The sequence below is a fragment of the Abrus precatorius genome, unplaced genomic scaffold (assembly GCF_003935025.1).
Source record: "Abrus precatorius isolate BTA unplaced genomic scaffold, Abrus_2018 Scaffold10, whole genome shotgun sequence".
NCBI classification, from domain to species: Eukaryota; Viridiplantae; Streptophyta; class Magnoliopsida; order Fabales; family Fabaceae; genus Abrus; species Abrus precatorius.
Window position 1 is genome coordinate 26,880,907 of NW_020874292.1, and position 14,076 is coordinate 26,894,982.

Genomic DNA, 14,076 nt, shown 5'->3' on the forward strand with positions numbered 1-14,076 from the left:
GTGTTTTAAGAGAAAAATTATTTAGATAGAAGTAATAATAGACATACGAGTCACACATCATTCATAGTTGGATCACAATATTATTCATTTACTAGCTCGATAAGACTAGGAAATGTGCACACATAATATCAGAATATCTAGAGTTCAATACATCATCTACACAATAATTGGAGGAGAAAAAAGTAAAACGGAAAGAAATATGACTTGAAGTAGAAAAGAATATAAAATAAGAAAAGAATAGAAAATAGTTCAAATCATCTCAAAATGTGAAATAATCTTCAACCAAAAGAAGAAAGCATTAACCAATCAATAAAAGAGTTCATATACTTAAAAGACAATCTTGATATTATATTTTATGCACATGAAAAAAAAAGGGGGATACAAAATCACGATTATAATAATATAAGAAAAATAATTTTAGACACGCTATTTGAAATAAAAAACAATGGTTGAGAATACAAATCAATGCAATATCATAATTCCCGCTGGTATAGTAATAATAATACCGATTAAATCATCGCTAATGCGGCCACATGAGTCATTTCAGCCAATACATTTTGGCAAAAGAAAAATAAAGAAGGAAATCAGATAAATCATAGCGACCAAATTGGTTTTGCAAACAAAACAAAGCACACCAGAAAAACAGCTCCTGCTATGCTATACTAATAATACTACGGGACCAGCATATGGTTCATTACAACCGATGAGTCTCAAATTGAAAGTAGTGCAAAATCTTCAAAGGAAACTAAACTAGTAAAAGAAACCAAGAACTTTGCCACCAACATTCTTTCTCCTAGCTTCTTCATGATCCATGATACCAGCAGAGGTAGTCAAAACAATATACCCAAACTGCATCATTTGTGTAATCAAAGGTCAGGGCCAACAATAGAAACTACATGTAATCAAAGTCTCCACGTGTACCAGTATGATTAAAAATTTTATACAGCATGTTATGTCATATCAGTGAAATCTAAAACAGAAGAAACATTATACCAGAGAAATGCATTGATTGTAACATGAATCTACGGCATGTTGTCATCACATTATATACAAATATAAGTCAGACACAAGAAAGTAAGTAAGGATTGCAAAACTAGAGGCAAAAAACCAACAACAAAGCTTTATCTTATTCCAGGAGCTGAGGTCAGTTACATAGACCATACAACACCACAGGACTCATTCAAAACTTGAAGTCCAGAAATTTAGTTACCATAAAGTCCATTTTGATGATAACCTAGAGGCAAAACAAGTATTAAAAATTTCCCCCTCATTTAGGACTGTGCACGTGCTCTTTTTGTATTTTGCGAAAATTTGATATGAAAATCATAATTTGGATTGGGGAATTAGTTTAGTAACCCTTATGGCCAAGGTAGTTAAAATCGGGATTTTACTTTAAATCGTAAAGGAGAGTGAAAATCGTAAATCGTAAAATCGTAAATTGAATCGTAAGATTTTATAAAATTCATATATATGATATAAATTCATATTATTCATATAAAATATCATAAATTAAGGGAAAAAAACTTCAAATCAGTAAAAGTACTTAAATAACGTAGCACTCACAAATCATAATTTATTCCATAAGAATGTAATGCATTTACATGAATAAAAAATAGACCAGAACAAAAAAGATGCTAGAACAACAACAATAGATTTAGTTGCAGACCAGGTTGCACGCACTAGGAGGACTGTTGAATGTTGACAACAATGTTAGGATTCAAAGCTGCTAGAGGCAAATTAGATTCCATAAAAAGGAGATATATGAAAGAGGCGTACGATAGGGTTCAACAAAATAGACTTTGCGGAAATTTTCAAAATCGAAGTGAAATCATCAAATCCCACAATTTGAGAGATTTTATGATTCAAATCGGGATTTTACAAGGATTTTACTCAATTAGGATTTTATCCACGATTTAAATCGGTGAGACTTCCAAAATCGTAAAATCATAAGATTTTAAGATTCAAATCGGGATTTTAACTACCTTGCTTATGGCAAAGGCTGAATTCAAGGCTATACCCCCCAAGTACCTAACTCTTAATATACTGAATACCCATATGGCACAACTTCTGAAATGCCCATGGCCATGGCTTAAATGCAAAATTTGAATGAAAAGGAAAATTGATCATCATGACAGCTTTTCATAATTCGTACTTTTATCAGCCGAAATAATTGGGCCATTTCACTTCTCAAACTCCTTACATTAAAGTCTAGTGAAATTTTAAAACAGAAAATAAGACCTTTAGAAGATGATTTATCACAAAGTTGGGACGATATAATTCATATAGGTATTTTATTTTACTTGTAACTAGATAGATAGATATAAATATAGATATATATACATAAAAAAAAAAAAAAAGACTTTTCAGCTAACCTGTCTTGAGGGGAGCAACCTAGCAGTCCAACCTTCTATCTCTTTGACACCCACATCAAAACGGGGACTAATAACCCCACATTTGTTCAGTCTACCATTCAACTCAACAACAATTTTTCCAGCTCTGTGATCATCAACATACTCAAACTCTCCAATGTACCCTAGAAAGCACCAAAGCATACCAAATCAAGAAAAATAAATAATTACAGAGGCAATAGTAATCAAATTGAGGTATCATTCAAATGAATAAATAACGAATACCATGCTTCTGCATCACCAAAAGGAATTTTATAATCACTTTTGAGGATGGCCTAATCATGACCTGGCGCTTCCCCCGCTTCTCAGCATTGTACATGCTCTTCAGAGCATCATTCAAGACACTAACCCTCACCATTGTCACTGTTACCAATTTCACAAGCTTTAACAACACGGACATAAACCAAGATTTTGCCAACGAAAAAGCAAGACGATTTAACAACAAACATGATCACAACAGAAAGAAACAAAATAGCTAAGAATTCCTGAAAAAGACATATTTTTATTAACATGGTATACTCAAGTTGCCTATTACGACATAAAATACAATACTCAAAGATCAAAACACCAATCTAAACCCCAAATTTTGATTTTTGGATCACAAACTGCAAGATAAGAAGGATGATATAGCAAATATATGAAAACCCAGAACCAAACTTCGTTGTGAGAACCAACACACGACTGTGGTATAGGAAGCGGATCTTACCGAGGTGAAGCAGAGAAGGTTTACAAACGGCGCGGGAGCAGAAGAAAGACAACTATGCAGGAGTGAAGTATATAAAACGACCGTGTGTACGTGTGTTTAGGGTTTGGAAGCAATAAAAATGTTGTGGGCCGTCAGCAGTTTTATTTATTGGACTTTCTGCACTTTCGTGGACCATACGTGAGTGTCCAATTGCCCTTTTTTTCACGAACAAAAACATTTGGAAAATTTTCTGAAAAGTTTTGGATTCTATCGTCTTCCTTGAAAATCTACTTGTTTATTTATTGAAATTTGTAGTGATTGAATTGATATTAAAATGCATTCAAACTACTATTTTTTATTTTCAAAGATGATATGATATTATTTTTTTAAAATTAAATATATAATGACTCACTAAGATAATTATACATAATTCAAAGCGACTTTTGTAAAGCTGAAATAATTTTCAGTTACAATTTTTTCTAGTGCTTTACAATTGTTTTCTTAAAAGTCCTTTTAGCTAATTTTGTAACAATGTGTATAGTATCATGTTTTCAATGAATTCTTATAAATATTATGCTTAACAAACCTTTTTAAATAAAATCGGTAAATCCAAGCATGGTCTGTAAATTATTTTTAAGAGAATTTTACACAATTTAAAATTTCAAATCTAAATATAAGAGTCAAATTCAGGAGGAGCTACATTTTCAATATGCTAGCCTAATTTGCATAAATGAAGTATAATTCTAAAATCAATCCAATAATTCTTAAAAAAAAAACTGGAAAGGGAGATTAATTAAACAAAGGGTATTCAAGGCAGCATCAAATCTCTGATCTCAATTCTCAATTATGATGTTTCATAGTTTAAATTGAATAGTAGAATTTGACAAAAACTGTTCACACATCTAAATCAATTATCGAATATATAAAATGGTTTCCAAAAAACCTTATTCGATGGTCGGTTCATCTAACAAACTTATTTTATGATTTTGACTTGTAATAATTTATTTTTTCAATAAAATTTATTAATTATTATCACAAAATATATTATTAATTATTGCAAATTAAATTAATTTTATTAATATGTGTTCCTACTATAGAAACACCAGCCTTTGAGTCTCTGCCTGAATAGGGTAATGTCCTTCTGTATTTTGCTGACATTACGTGACGTGGAGAGAGTATCTGCAAAAGGCACTCCAATGCTGAAGTGAAGTCTTTGCTCTAAGTAGTGAATACTTCTTACTTTCTTTTTATAGGAGATATTATGGACTAATAGGCTTTGTGGGTCAGCCTGATCCTGATAATTAATTTATAATTAATATGCTTTGTGAAGTACTTAAAAAATATTTTTATAATTAATAATTAATATTTTAAAAAATACTTGAAGAGAGTTATTAACACCATAACTGGTGAGTTTGCAGGTGGAGAACTCACTCATTCGGCTAGAAAAAGACATCTCAAGCAGGTCCACTCTGTTAATAAAGTTTCGTTAGGCAGCAGAATCCAAATCTCACCTATCACATTCAATATGCACATAGCATAAAAATCAAAACTAATTTTAAATAAGCTAACTATGAAATTGACTATAAAAATAAATTATAACAAACTAATTCTAGTTCGCAGTCAAATTTAGTACTTTTCACATAATACTTTTTATTATTATTAAACATAAATCTCCCTATTTTGCGGATATTTATAATGTGTTTGGATGGGGAAATGAAGAGAAGTGAGAAAGAAATGAAAGTAGATAAAGAAAAGATGTATGTTTAGACAAGAGAAAGGGAGAAAGAAAAATAAATATTTTAAAGTAGACTTAATATAAAAAAAATTCTCTAAAATAGGAGGAAGCTAGAGAGCAAAGAAGGGTAAACTGAGAGATTTTTTTTATTAATAAATTTTTATTACAAAATATTTATATGATATAAAAAATTAAAATATTTTTTTTATTGAGAAAAATATTATAATAAAATTTAGAATTTTTTAAAAATTATTTTTATTTTTATGATGACTTTGAATATAATTTAAATATTTTTTATATTTTTAATCAGCCAAACAAGTTAAAGATTTTTTTTTCTTTTCTCTTATTTTATGACATTCAAAATCAACAAACAATTTTCACTCTATTTCTACTGTATTTTTCACTCTTTTATGTTTTTCTATTTCAGTCATCGTCCAAACATAACCTTTAACATATCTTAAACAAGTAAGCATTGCTACAAAATCATTACAACAGAAAACCTTAAAGACAAAATTAAAGATAACATACTACACTAAAGAAAAATTAGACTAATCACGTGTCTCTGCAGGAGAAAATGATATGGTACTGGACATTCTTTGAATGTTTTATGCTTAAAATCCCAAATCCTTGTTTAATCCAACATCAAAGAGTCACTGATATCTGATCAATGGACTTACATAAAAGTCACAGTCAACAAATGCTGTTTAAAGTCATGACTCTTTCACATTGAATTATTTCATTAACAACACCAGATTTTCTTTCAATGTTGATTTCAATAATTGGCATTTTCTGGTTGTGAAAACAACCTTCACTTGACATGCTTGATGAACCAATTCAACATGTCATCATGAGCCTCCTCTGCACTCTTAACAGCTGCTTCATCATCAACATTATACCGCACTGTCCATCCATGAGTAACACCAGGGTATAGTTTCACAAAACTTTCATACTGTTTAAAAAGCATAAACAATTTGGAGTCAGTAGTGCACATATATTTTGACAAGGTAACAGCAGAAACTTGAGAATGTGATGACACTAATCTTTTTGGGAAGATGGAATTTATTTGCTCTTTAAAAAACAAAAAATATAGCTCAAAAATTGAGAACACTGGTACTTTATTTGTGTTGGACAATTTTCTAAGACTAACAAATTTCAATACCTCAGGATTTCATTGTAGCTGTTTCATCAAAAGTTGGAAATTTTGTACACGGTTTAAGTTTTGGGATATGTTTATTGTAATTCCTAGATATCTATTTTTACTCTCATTTTAGCTTTGTTTGAGAGTTTGGAAAGAGATGGAAAGAAAGGATTTGAAAGGTAAAAGAAAAAGAAGGAAGATTAATACAAAACTCTCAAATTGGAAAAAGTTAAAAATATAAAATTAGGAGGGTTTATAAATTTTTTCTCTCTCATCTAAAAACTCTCAAAAAAACAATAACCATCAAGCCTTTTCTTTCTTTCTCCTTCCTCTTAAAAACCAACTCCAAACAAAGTCTCAAGTAACTTTTGTATATTATTTTGCAAAAAAAAAAAAATATCTTAAACAGAAATTGGTAATGGCAATAGATACTCACTAAGTTTTGATGAAACATTTTTTTAAAAGGAATTCTTATCAGGAGAATCAACAAAGGATTACCACAGAATTTCTCACCTCTACTTTTGCAGACAAAAATTCTTCAACTTCCTTTAGCTTTTCTGGTGGGAAATGATTGTCAATTTCAGCTCCCAATATAGCAAGAGGAACCTTGACCTCTGAAGAATAGTTAAATAAAGTGTATCAACAATGCTATAATCATTTATTTAACTAGAAAATTGAAAAGCATAAGTTTACCATTAAGCTCATTTTCTGTGACTAGACCAGGGTGTAGAATAACTGCGGCCTGAATGTCACAGGAAATTGCCATTTTCACAACCACAATCCCTGAAAAAACAAAAACAAAAACTACTAAGTTAAACTATTTCACATCCTTTATTAAAGGGATTTTTTTCCTTTAACTGATAAAATGAAGTTGACTAAGCAAAAAAATGAGTCACCTCCCCAGCAAAAACCAGCAGCCCCTATGGCTTTAACACCTAAACTCTTTAGAGCAGCAATTATAGGTTTAGTATCTTCACATGCCTTATCCTATAAGGAAAACATACAGCATATTTGCATAAACATGTTATAGCAAAATAAAACCTTATGCAATCCAACAAATGATGAGGCTGAAATGGTTTCATATGAATCGCAAAATTAGATATAGAAAAGGAATAACAAAATTGCATCTGTGAGCATAAACTAACCGGTCTATGAGCTTTTCGCCACGCTTCTCGATCGAATTGAGGATTATCAAGATCAAAATAATCACCATAAAGAAGATCAGGAACAACAACCAAGAATCCAGCCGCTGCTACTTTGTCCGCAAGTTTCCTTTAAAATGAGAGAATGTCAAAACTCATTGCAAATAGTTTAGAGGTAGTCAATCTGATACAGTGTGCTGATGCATTGAAGCCTAACAATAGCTAACTTGGGAGGCATGTTTGTTGTTGCACAAAACTTGGTCATTCCTTAACAATAAAATAATTAATCAGTAGTTTCAACTTCTGTTAATCTTGTGCTAGCATGCTAGTTCAATGAGTAAATCATCAGAACAAGGGGTTCAATATTTACATTAATATGGTGTCCAAGTGAGCCACGGTAGTGAAATTTTCATTTACCTTAGATTCGGTGCTTCATACCCTGAAATAATTTCAAAACAACTTAGAATTAGATTTATAGTGCAAGCATCATCATAATGTGTTGGTTTTCAATCAATCTTGAAATACCTTAACTTTCCTTGATCCAAAGTATAAGCATGGATGAAAAATATGAGTGAAGTTTTATAAAATCAATGCAGATAGTGGTGGAAAACACATCACTCATAGGCTCAACTATTAGGGATCTTTGTGATTACATTTTTATCGTTTTAGGAAACACCCAGATTCAGGATTATGTCTAATTTGAGAGCAACCATATAGTTGAAAGAATATAAATGATAAATCTAAAATAAGATTAGAGTAAAACAAGTTCAAAGATAAAAAATTGGAGATGGGTTTATTACCAAATACATCAGAAACTAGGATGAGTGCCAAATTGGAATCAGGAGATCCAGTAACATAGGATTTAAGTCCTCCAAGTTCTTGGACAGTGCCAACTCCATGGATACCCGAATTCAGGTTAGGTGGGTTTTGAAAACACTGAGGACTTGACATGGCTAAAATATGTTAATGATGAGTGAGTGGCTGCAACGAGTGATAGTTACTACTTACTACAGTTGTCCGAACTTTATACCAGCAAAGAGAAGTGAGACTACAAATATTTAACGAACCGATGGAACAGTTGACCGAAAATGGCGTCATCAATTACGTTCATAAGCATAATAAGAACGTCACTGAATGCGTCATAAAATAGTTTTTTTTTACCGGATAAAATTTAAATACAATTTCTTAAGACATTGTTACTGTTATTTCTTAAGACATCGTTCATCTTGCGACTAAAAAAATGTGACGATGAAGGTGTTGCACCGTACCAATCGATGTCAAATTCATATACGAAATCGAAATATAATATAGCTAATCATTGTTAAATCCACTTCCACAGTAGATATGACAAAAGTCACAAACCTGGAACTTTAGGAATATGTCTCGATCCCAAAATTTAAGAATGGGCTTATTTATTTATAAATAATTTTTTTTTATGAAAAATTATGCAAAAGAAAAATTGGAACAGAAAGTAAAAGGGAGTTTCGATTTTTTTGTCATTGAGGAAAGAAATTGGGGTTAGAGAAGGGAATGTGAAAAATTGCTTGACAACTTTTGAATCCTGTTCATAATATATATGTCTTGGTAGCTTGTGTGAGATATAGAAAACATATCACACAAGCAACAAATGTTGAACAGGCCCATCAAGAAATGTTGAATTGGGTTTACGTATATCAAATGAACTTCAAATTTGTTTGTGTAGTCCAATAACATTTTGACCAAAAACATAATATTCATATTTTCTTTTTCTTTTAATTCTTTTGTCCTTTCATCCGAATGAAGGCTTTTTGACTGATATTTTTAATTATTTACTTAAAAATGTAAAATAAATAAATAAATTTGTCTGTGGCACTTTTTATCTCAACCAGTGTCGTTTACTAAAGAGATAATATTTATTTAAAGAAACAAAATGAAGTTATTCAATATTAAGGCGATACACACTTCTTGATTTATAGACGTCGCAATAACACATGCAACTGTATTGCCCACAATGTAAGCAGTACTTGATGAAAGGTAAGGTGTTAGCATCCCAACTTTTCAAGGACAAATTTAAATTTTAAATTTATACAAAATACAAATTTTGTTTGTAGTGATCACTTTTACGTAAGCAATTTAAAAAAAAAATATTTTTGTTGTGCAATACTTGCTGACAATGTTAAAAAGATATTTCAGACAGATAATTTTTTATAAATATTTAAAATAAAAACATTTTTTCTAGTCAAAAGCTTACAAATGATTGTTGAGAGCAAAGACGAGTGGTTTATGAATTCAGAAGGCAGATTGTTGTCAAACTTCAAGTTGTTCCCTAGAACTTGGTATTGAAGCATGAGAGCTCCTGACCATAATTGCTCTGTTACTGCTTCTAGTTTGGATAAGCTAAATGGGGCATCAAATTTTTGTTTCTTATTCTTGTCAGAATCTATACATCTAGATCCTGGCTAGTGCCTTTCATTAGGTCACTTGTTTGTTATTTTTTATAATATAGTTCAATAATATGCGCTTTTTAAATAGTTGCCATGATGGCCAAGTTATTCTAATCATTAAATTAAAGTCTGTTTTGATGTATATATAATTTTCTTTTTGTCACACTTCTCTTTCGATCTCTTGCCAAAGGTGAACATCAACTAATCTAAATCACAAGTATGAAAAAAAAATCTATTTAAATTACGTAAAATTGTTATAAATGATAAAACTCTTTTATTTATTTAATACAATGACATTTATCAAGACTCAAATTTAAGATTACATATTAATTAAAACAACTTTCTATTGATTGGGTTGATTTATTTGCTTGCTTGATGACAATGCCTATCTATTGAACGCTAAATAGATTAAAATACACTTTTTATAAATTTTGATAAATATTTCTAAAAAATAAAGAAATAAAATAAATTAAAATCTTCTTAAAAATTGCTTTGTGTATACTACTTAAAAAATTATTTAAAAAATACGTAATTTAATTTAGTATTTATAAAAAAATTATAATTTAGTCTTTATATAAATAAATATTTTTTTATTAGTTATTATCATTTAATAACATGTTTCCAATGTAATATAGAACAACAACAAAAAATATTCATATAAGAACTAAAATGTACATTTCAAAGTTTAATTATACTTTTTATTTTTATAAAAGTAACATAATTTAAAATAAGTCTTTAAAAATGTGTTAGAATTTAGTTTGTAACACTTTTTAAATACAAAGATTTAATCTTTTTTATTAATTATGCTTTGTTAAATAATGAGTTGAATAATAAATATCTAGCTCATCATTACCACATTATAGTTATTTTTTATATTTTCTTATATCAAAATTAATTTTTTAAAAAAAATTCTAAAACTATTTGTATTATTTTAAAATTTTAATAATTAATTCAAATAATATTTTCTTACTCCTCTCTCTCCAACTTAAATCCCTTTCTTTGGGTTGTAAAAATCTAACATAAACTCAAATTCTCATCATTCTGAATTTCACGTTCCCCTCTCCTTTTCACCATAACACCCTTATTTCTATCAACACTAAAAGAAAATCACTTCAACAATCCTTTCGTTTTTCACTTTTAGATTGCCTAGAAGAAGAAAGTTTGTTATACGTGTCTCTAGAGGATGAGGTTGTGAAATTAAGAGCTCTTAAGAAGAAGTTGAAGGATCATGCTGACAAAATTGTAAGGTCCAAGTGATCATTGGTTGATATAAAGGGAAAGACCAATTCCTATAAAGACTAACGTAAACAAATTATTGAGTAAATTTTTACTATAGTTTCTAAAATATGCAGTGTAGTTTAAATCAATCATTTAAATTTAAAATTTGAAATTAAAAATTGTTAATTATATTAGTCTTTGTTATTAATAGATATTAAAATTGAGTAATGAAGTAATGATTTATTATATTAAATGATATGTGATTGTACATTCTAATTATAAAATAACGTTATTTTAGAATATTTCAAAATAGATCATTTTCGTCACTAACTTTTGAAATTTCTGCTTCACCTTTTTTCCTGACATCTTATTCCTTTCCTCTTACTATTACTGTAATGAAGTTTACACTACAAAACTTATTTTTCTCAAATTTTTCCACTTAGATCCAATTCTTAAGCTTAGAGGTTTTAGCAAAAGTCTAAAACAGATTAGATGAGGAGGAAGGCACAGTAAGGAACCGATATTGTCGAAGCCATGAGAAGGTTTTGACATAGCGGCATTGGAGGGGTCAAGGGGTGATGGGTTTAGAGAGAGTGTGAGGTTTGGATTAGGTTGATAAAAATGTATTTGAAGGTGATTTTGGTAGATGTAGTTATATATATATAAAGAGAGAGAGGAGATTGAGGAACGAATCTTAGATTGGTAAGAACTTGAACTTGTTGAATTATGTTTGAGAGAGAAAATATGATATTTTTAATTGAAGAAGGGGAGAATTGTGGAAAAAGAGAAAGAAAGTGAGATTGAGGCTATTACAGCGGAAGACAAATTAGACTTCATGGAAAAAGTGAATGACATAGCAACGATGGCTGAGAGAAGGAAAGAAAATGTCATGGAAGAAGGCAAAACAATAGATGAGACAGGAACCTTATTCTCAAAAATTTTAAAAATTAGAAATAAAAATGACTTAGTTTTGAAATATTTTTAAACGATATCATTTTGTATTCATAAAGGACTGTCAAATGTTACTTAATGTGACAAATTATTACTCCGATACTTAATTTTAATGTGTTGTAGTGACAAAAATTATTGTGATTGACAATTATTAATTTAAGTGATTAAAACTTTAAATTACAAATTTTGAGAACTAACTTTAGTCAAGTTGCATATTTTATGTACTAAAGTAAGGATTGTCCAAAAATTATTACATGTCCATGTTACAATAAATTAGTAATTATCCAAGCTTATTTACTCAACTACCTCAAACTAAGCTAAAGTCATTATCATATATTGATTTATCACGCATCTAACACCTACATTTTAGTTATAGAGACTAAATACATCGAATGATACACAAATTTTAAGAAGAAAAATTAAAAACCATGAGAATTATAAAGATCAATCAGAGTACACAATATGTCCAAAGTAACATCATTACTACCATAACAAAAGAGTGGTGGTGGATCCTCATTATTAGTCATATTTACTGAAACCATATTATCATTTCTCTCCTTCGACTAGGATCTTCTTTTAGGTTATAGGGAATTCTATTTTAAACTCATCATATAATTAAATAAAGAATAGATTGTGAAGGTGAAAGATGTTCTTATAAAACAATGCAGCCAACACCAATAAAGAAGAAGAGGAATATTGTCAACACAAATAGAGAAGAAGAAGTTAAAGATGTTTAAGGACTTTTTGGAATAATTTTAAAAATATTTATATCAATATAAGTATTTTTAAGAATTTTTTATAAATATTAATATTTAAATAATAAAATATTAAAAAATAACATTATAGTAATAAATTAAAATTTTATTATTTAGCTCATCATTTAACAAAAAATAATTAATAAAAATAACTAAATTCTTACATTTTAAAAATGTTAGGAGATTAGATCCTAACAAAATTTGTTAAGAACTCATCCCAAATGATATACTTTTATAGAAACTAAAAATAAAATTAAGTTAATTTTTAATTATAAAGACTAATTTATAAATAAGTATTAACTATAATATATATGTATATATTATAGTTAATTATAATTATTTAAAAAAAATATAAAGCATCAAACTTAATTAAAAAATAACTTGTGTTATAACTTCAACTTATCTTTAGAGCATATATGATTTTTTTATTAATAAAAGATTTACATTAGAATTTTATTTTTAATTCTTTTGATTAAGTTTAAGCATCTAAAAGTATAATTAAAATCAAATATTTTAAAAAATATTTAGAAGAAATATAAACTTATATAAGTCTGTTTAAAAAATAAGTACTTAGTCTCTTAAGTTTTATAATTTTTAATTTGATGTCTCTTTTTTTTTATACAAGTCCGTAACTTTTTTATTATAGTATATATTTTATATTCTATATTTGACATTTATTTATAAATTAGTCTATATAAATAAAAATTATATTTTAATCATTAAATAAGTGTTTTTTTATATGTTTTGGTCTCTTCTATCTAATGCTATCAACATAAATTTAAATAACAAAATTAATCTGATATAGAGACTAAATTATAATTTTTATATAAAAATTAAATTAAAAGGGCATGCTAATTATAGAAAATAAATTTATAATTTAATAAATTTAATTTAAATTTATAAAATATTTGTAATTTATTTATTTTTAATAAATATTTATCGATAAGTTTAGGTAAGTTGAAACTAACATATATTTTTTTCATGTTATAAAGTCGAATACACAAATAATAATAGGTTTTATTATAATTATGATTTTTTTATCGTTATATTTTTTTCAAACACGAAAAATATAGGAATTTTAAATTGAAAATTGAGAGGCATGCGAGGCATTAGACACATGGACTCGGACATGTGTCACTGACACACCTGCAAGTAGCTGATGCTCAAGAATGTTTGTGACAGTCTAGCAATAAGTTAGGCAGCAATTATACTCATCGAACATGAAGGTTGGTAAATAATTAAGATAAGTTTAATGTATTATTTTATCTGAAAAATAATTTAGGTCTATATTTATATATTTATTATCAAAATTATTATTGATATCTTAATGCATTTTTATAAACTAATAAAATCAACATTATTTTAATATTAAATTAACTATAACATCAATAAAATAAGTTTTTAATCATATTACATCTATGTATATATAATTATATTTATCTTTAAGATTGTCTAAGTCATTTCGTTTTGATTAGAAGAAAGGAGGTTTAAAAAAATAATATTTGATTAGATATGTGTAAACCGAATTCAACAAAAGGTAATCATTAAAAAAATATTAAAGATCTTTCAAATTTAAATTATAAAATTGTTTACAATAAAAATTGTAGGAAGTAAATAAATA

General features: G+C 28.2%; 2 protein-coding genes across 4 annotated transcripts; both read right to left on the minus strand.

The window, feature by feature from the left end:
- Positions 1 to 406: 406 nt before the first annotated feature.
- LOC113863672 (40S ribosomal protein S15a-1) lies at positions 407 to 3,202 on the minus strand. 2 transcript variants are annotated; one of them, XM_027497334.1, is made up of 4 exons: positions 3,115 to 3,202; positions 2,634 to 2,771; positions 2,373 to 2,533; positions 407 to 849 (listed from the first exon to the last, which is right to left on the minus strand). In XM_027497334.1, exons 2-4 carry the CDS (start codon positions 2,764 to 2,766, stop codon positions 751 to 753), a joined length of 393 nt encoding a protein of 130 aa, XP_027353135.1. In that variant the 5' UTR covers positions 2,767 to 2,771; positions 3,115 to 3,202; the 3' UTR covers positions 407 to 750. The 2 variants fall into 2 exon arrangements, with proteins under 2 accessions (XP_027353135.1, XP_027353126.1); XM_027497325.1 differs by having other exon boundaries at positions 715 to 849; positions 2,634 to 2,801; positions 3,115 to 3,153.
- LOC113863660 (endo-1,3;1,4-beta-D-glucanase-like) lies at positions 499 to 8,139 on the minus strand. 2 transcript variants are annotated; one of them, XR_003504553.1, is made up of 11 exons: positions 7,909 to 8,128; positions 7,526 to 7,547; positions 7,112 to 7,238; positions 6,863 to 6,953; positions 6,660 to 6,749; positions 6,480 to 6,580; positions 5,635 to 5,777; positions 4,525 to 4,604; positions 2,634 to 2,771; positions 2,373 to 2,533; positions 499 to 849 (listed from the first exon to the last, which is right to left on the minus strand). XR_003504553.1 is itself a non-coding variant. In XM_027497314.1 (7 exons), exons 1-7 carry the CDS (start codon positions 8,057 to 8,059, stop codon positions 5,637 to 5,639), a joined length of 723 nt encoding a protein of 240 aa, XP_027353115.1. In that variant the 5' UTR covers positions 8,060 to 8,139; the 3' UTR covers positions 5,137 to 5,636. The 2 variants fall into 2 exon arrangements, 1 of the variants encoding a protein (XP_027353115.1); XM_027497314.1 differs by lacking the exons at positions 499 to 849; positions 2,373 to 2,533; positions 2,634 to 2,771; positions 4,525 to 4,604 and having other exon boundaries at positions 5,137 to 5,777; positions 7,909 to 8,139.
- Positions 8,140 to 14,076: the final 5,937 nt, after the last annotated feature.

Excerpts from the sequence above, each read along its gene's own strand:
- LOC113863672 (XM_027497334.1), bottom strand. The coding sequence starts at position 2,766 with ATGGTGAGGGTTAGTGTCTTGAATGATGCTCTGAAGAGCATGTACAAT. Across the intron at positions 2,534-2,633 it reads TTTGGTGATGCAGAAGCATG|GGTACATTGGAGAGTTTGAG; the intron begins GTATTCGTTATT and ends GGTGCTTTCTAG. Across the intron at positions 850-2,372 it reads GGTTGCTCCCCTCAAGACAG|TTTGGGTATATTGTTTTGAC; the intron begins GTTAGCTGAAAA and ends CAAATGATGCAG.
- LOC113863660 (XM_027497314.1), bottom strand. The coding sequence starts at position 8,059 with ATGTCAAGTCCTCAGTGTTTTCAAAACCCACCTAACCTGAATTCGGGT. Across the intron at positions 7,239-7,525 it reads TATGAAGCACCGAATCTAAG|GAAACTTGCGGACAAAGTAG; the intron begins GTAAATGAAAAT and ends CTCATTTTAAAG. Across the intron at positions 6,954-7,111 it reads GGCGAAAAGCTCATAGACCG|GATAAGGCATGTGAAGATAC; the intron begins GTTAGTTTATGC and ends TTTTCCTTATAG.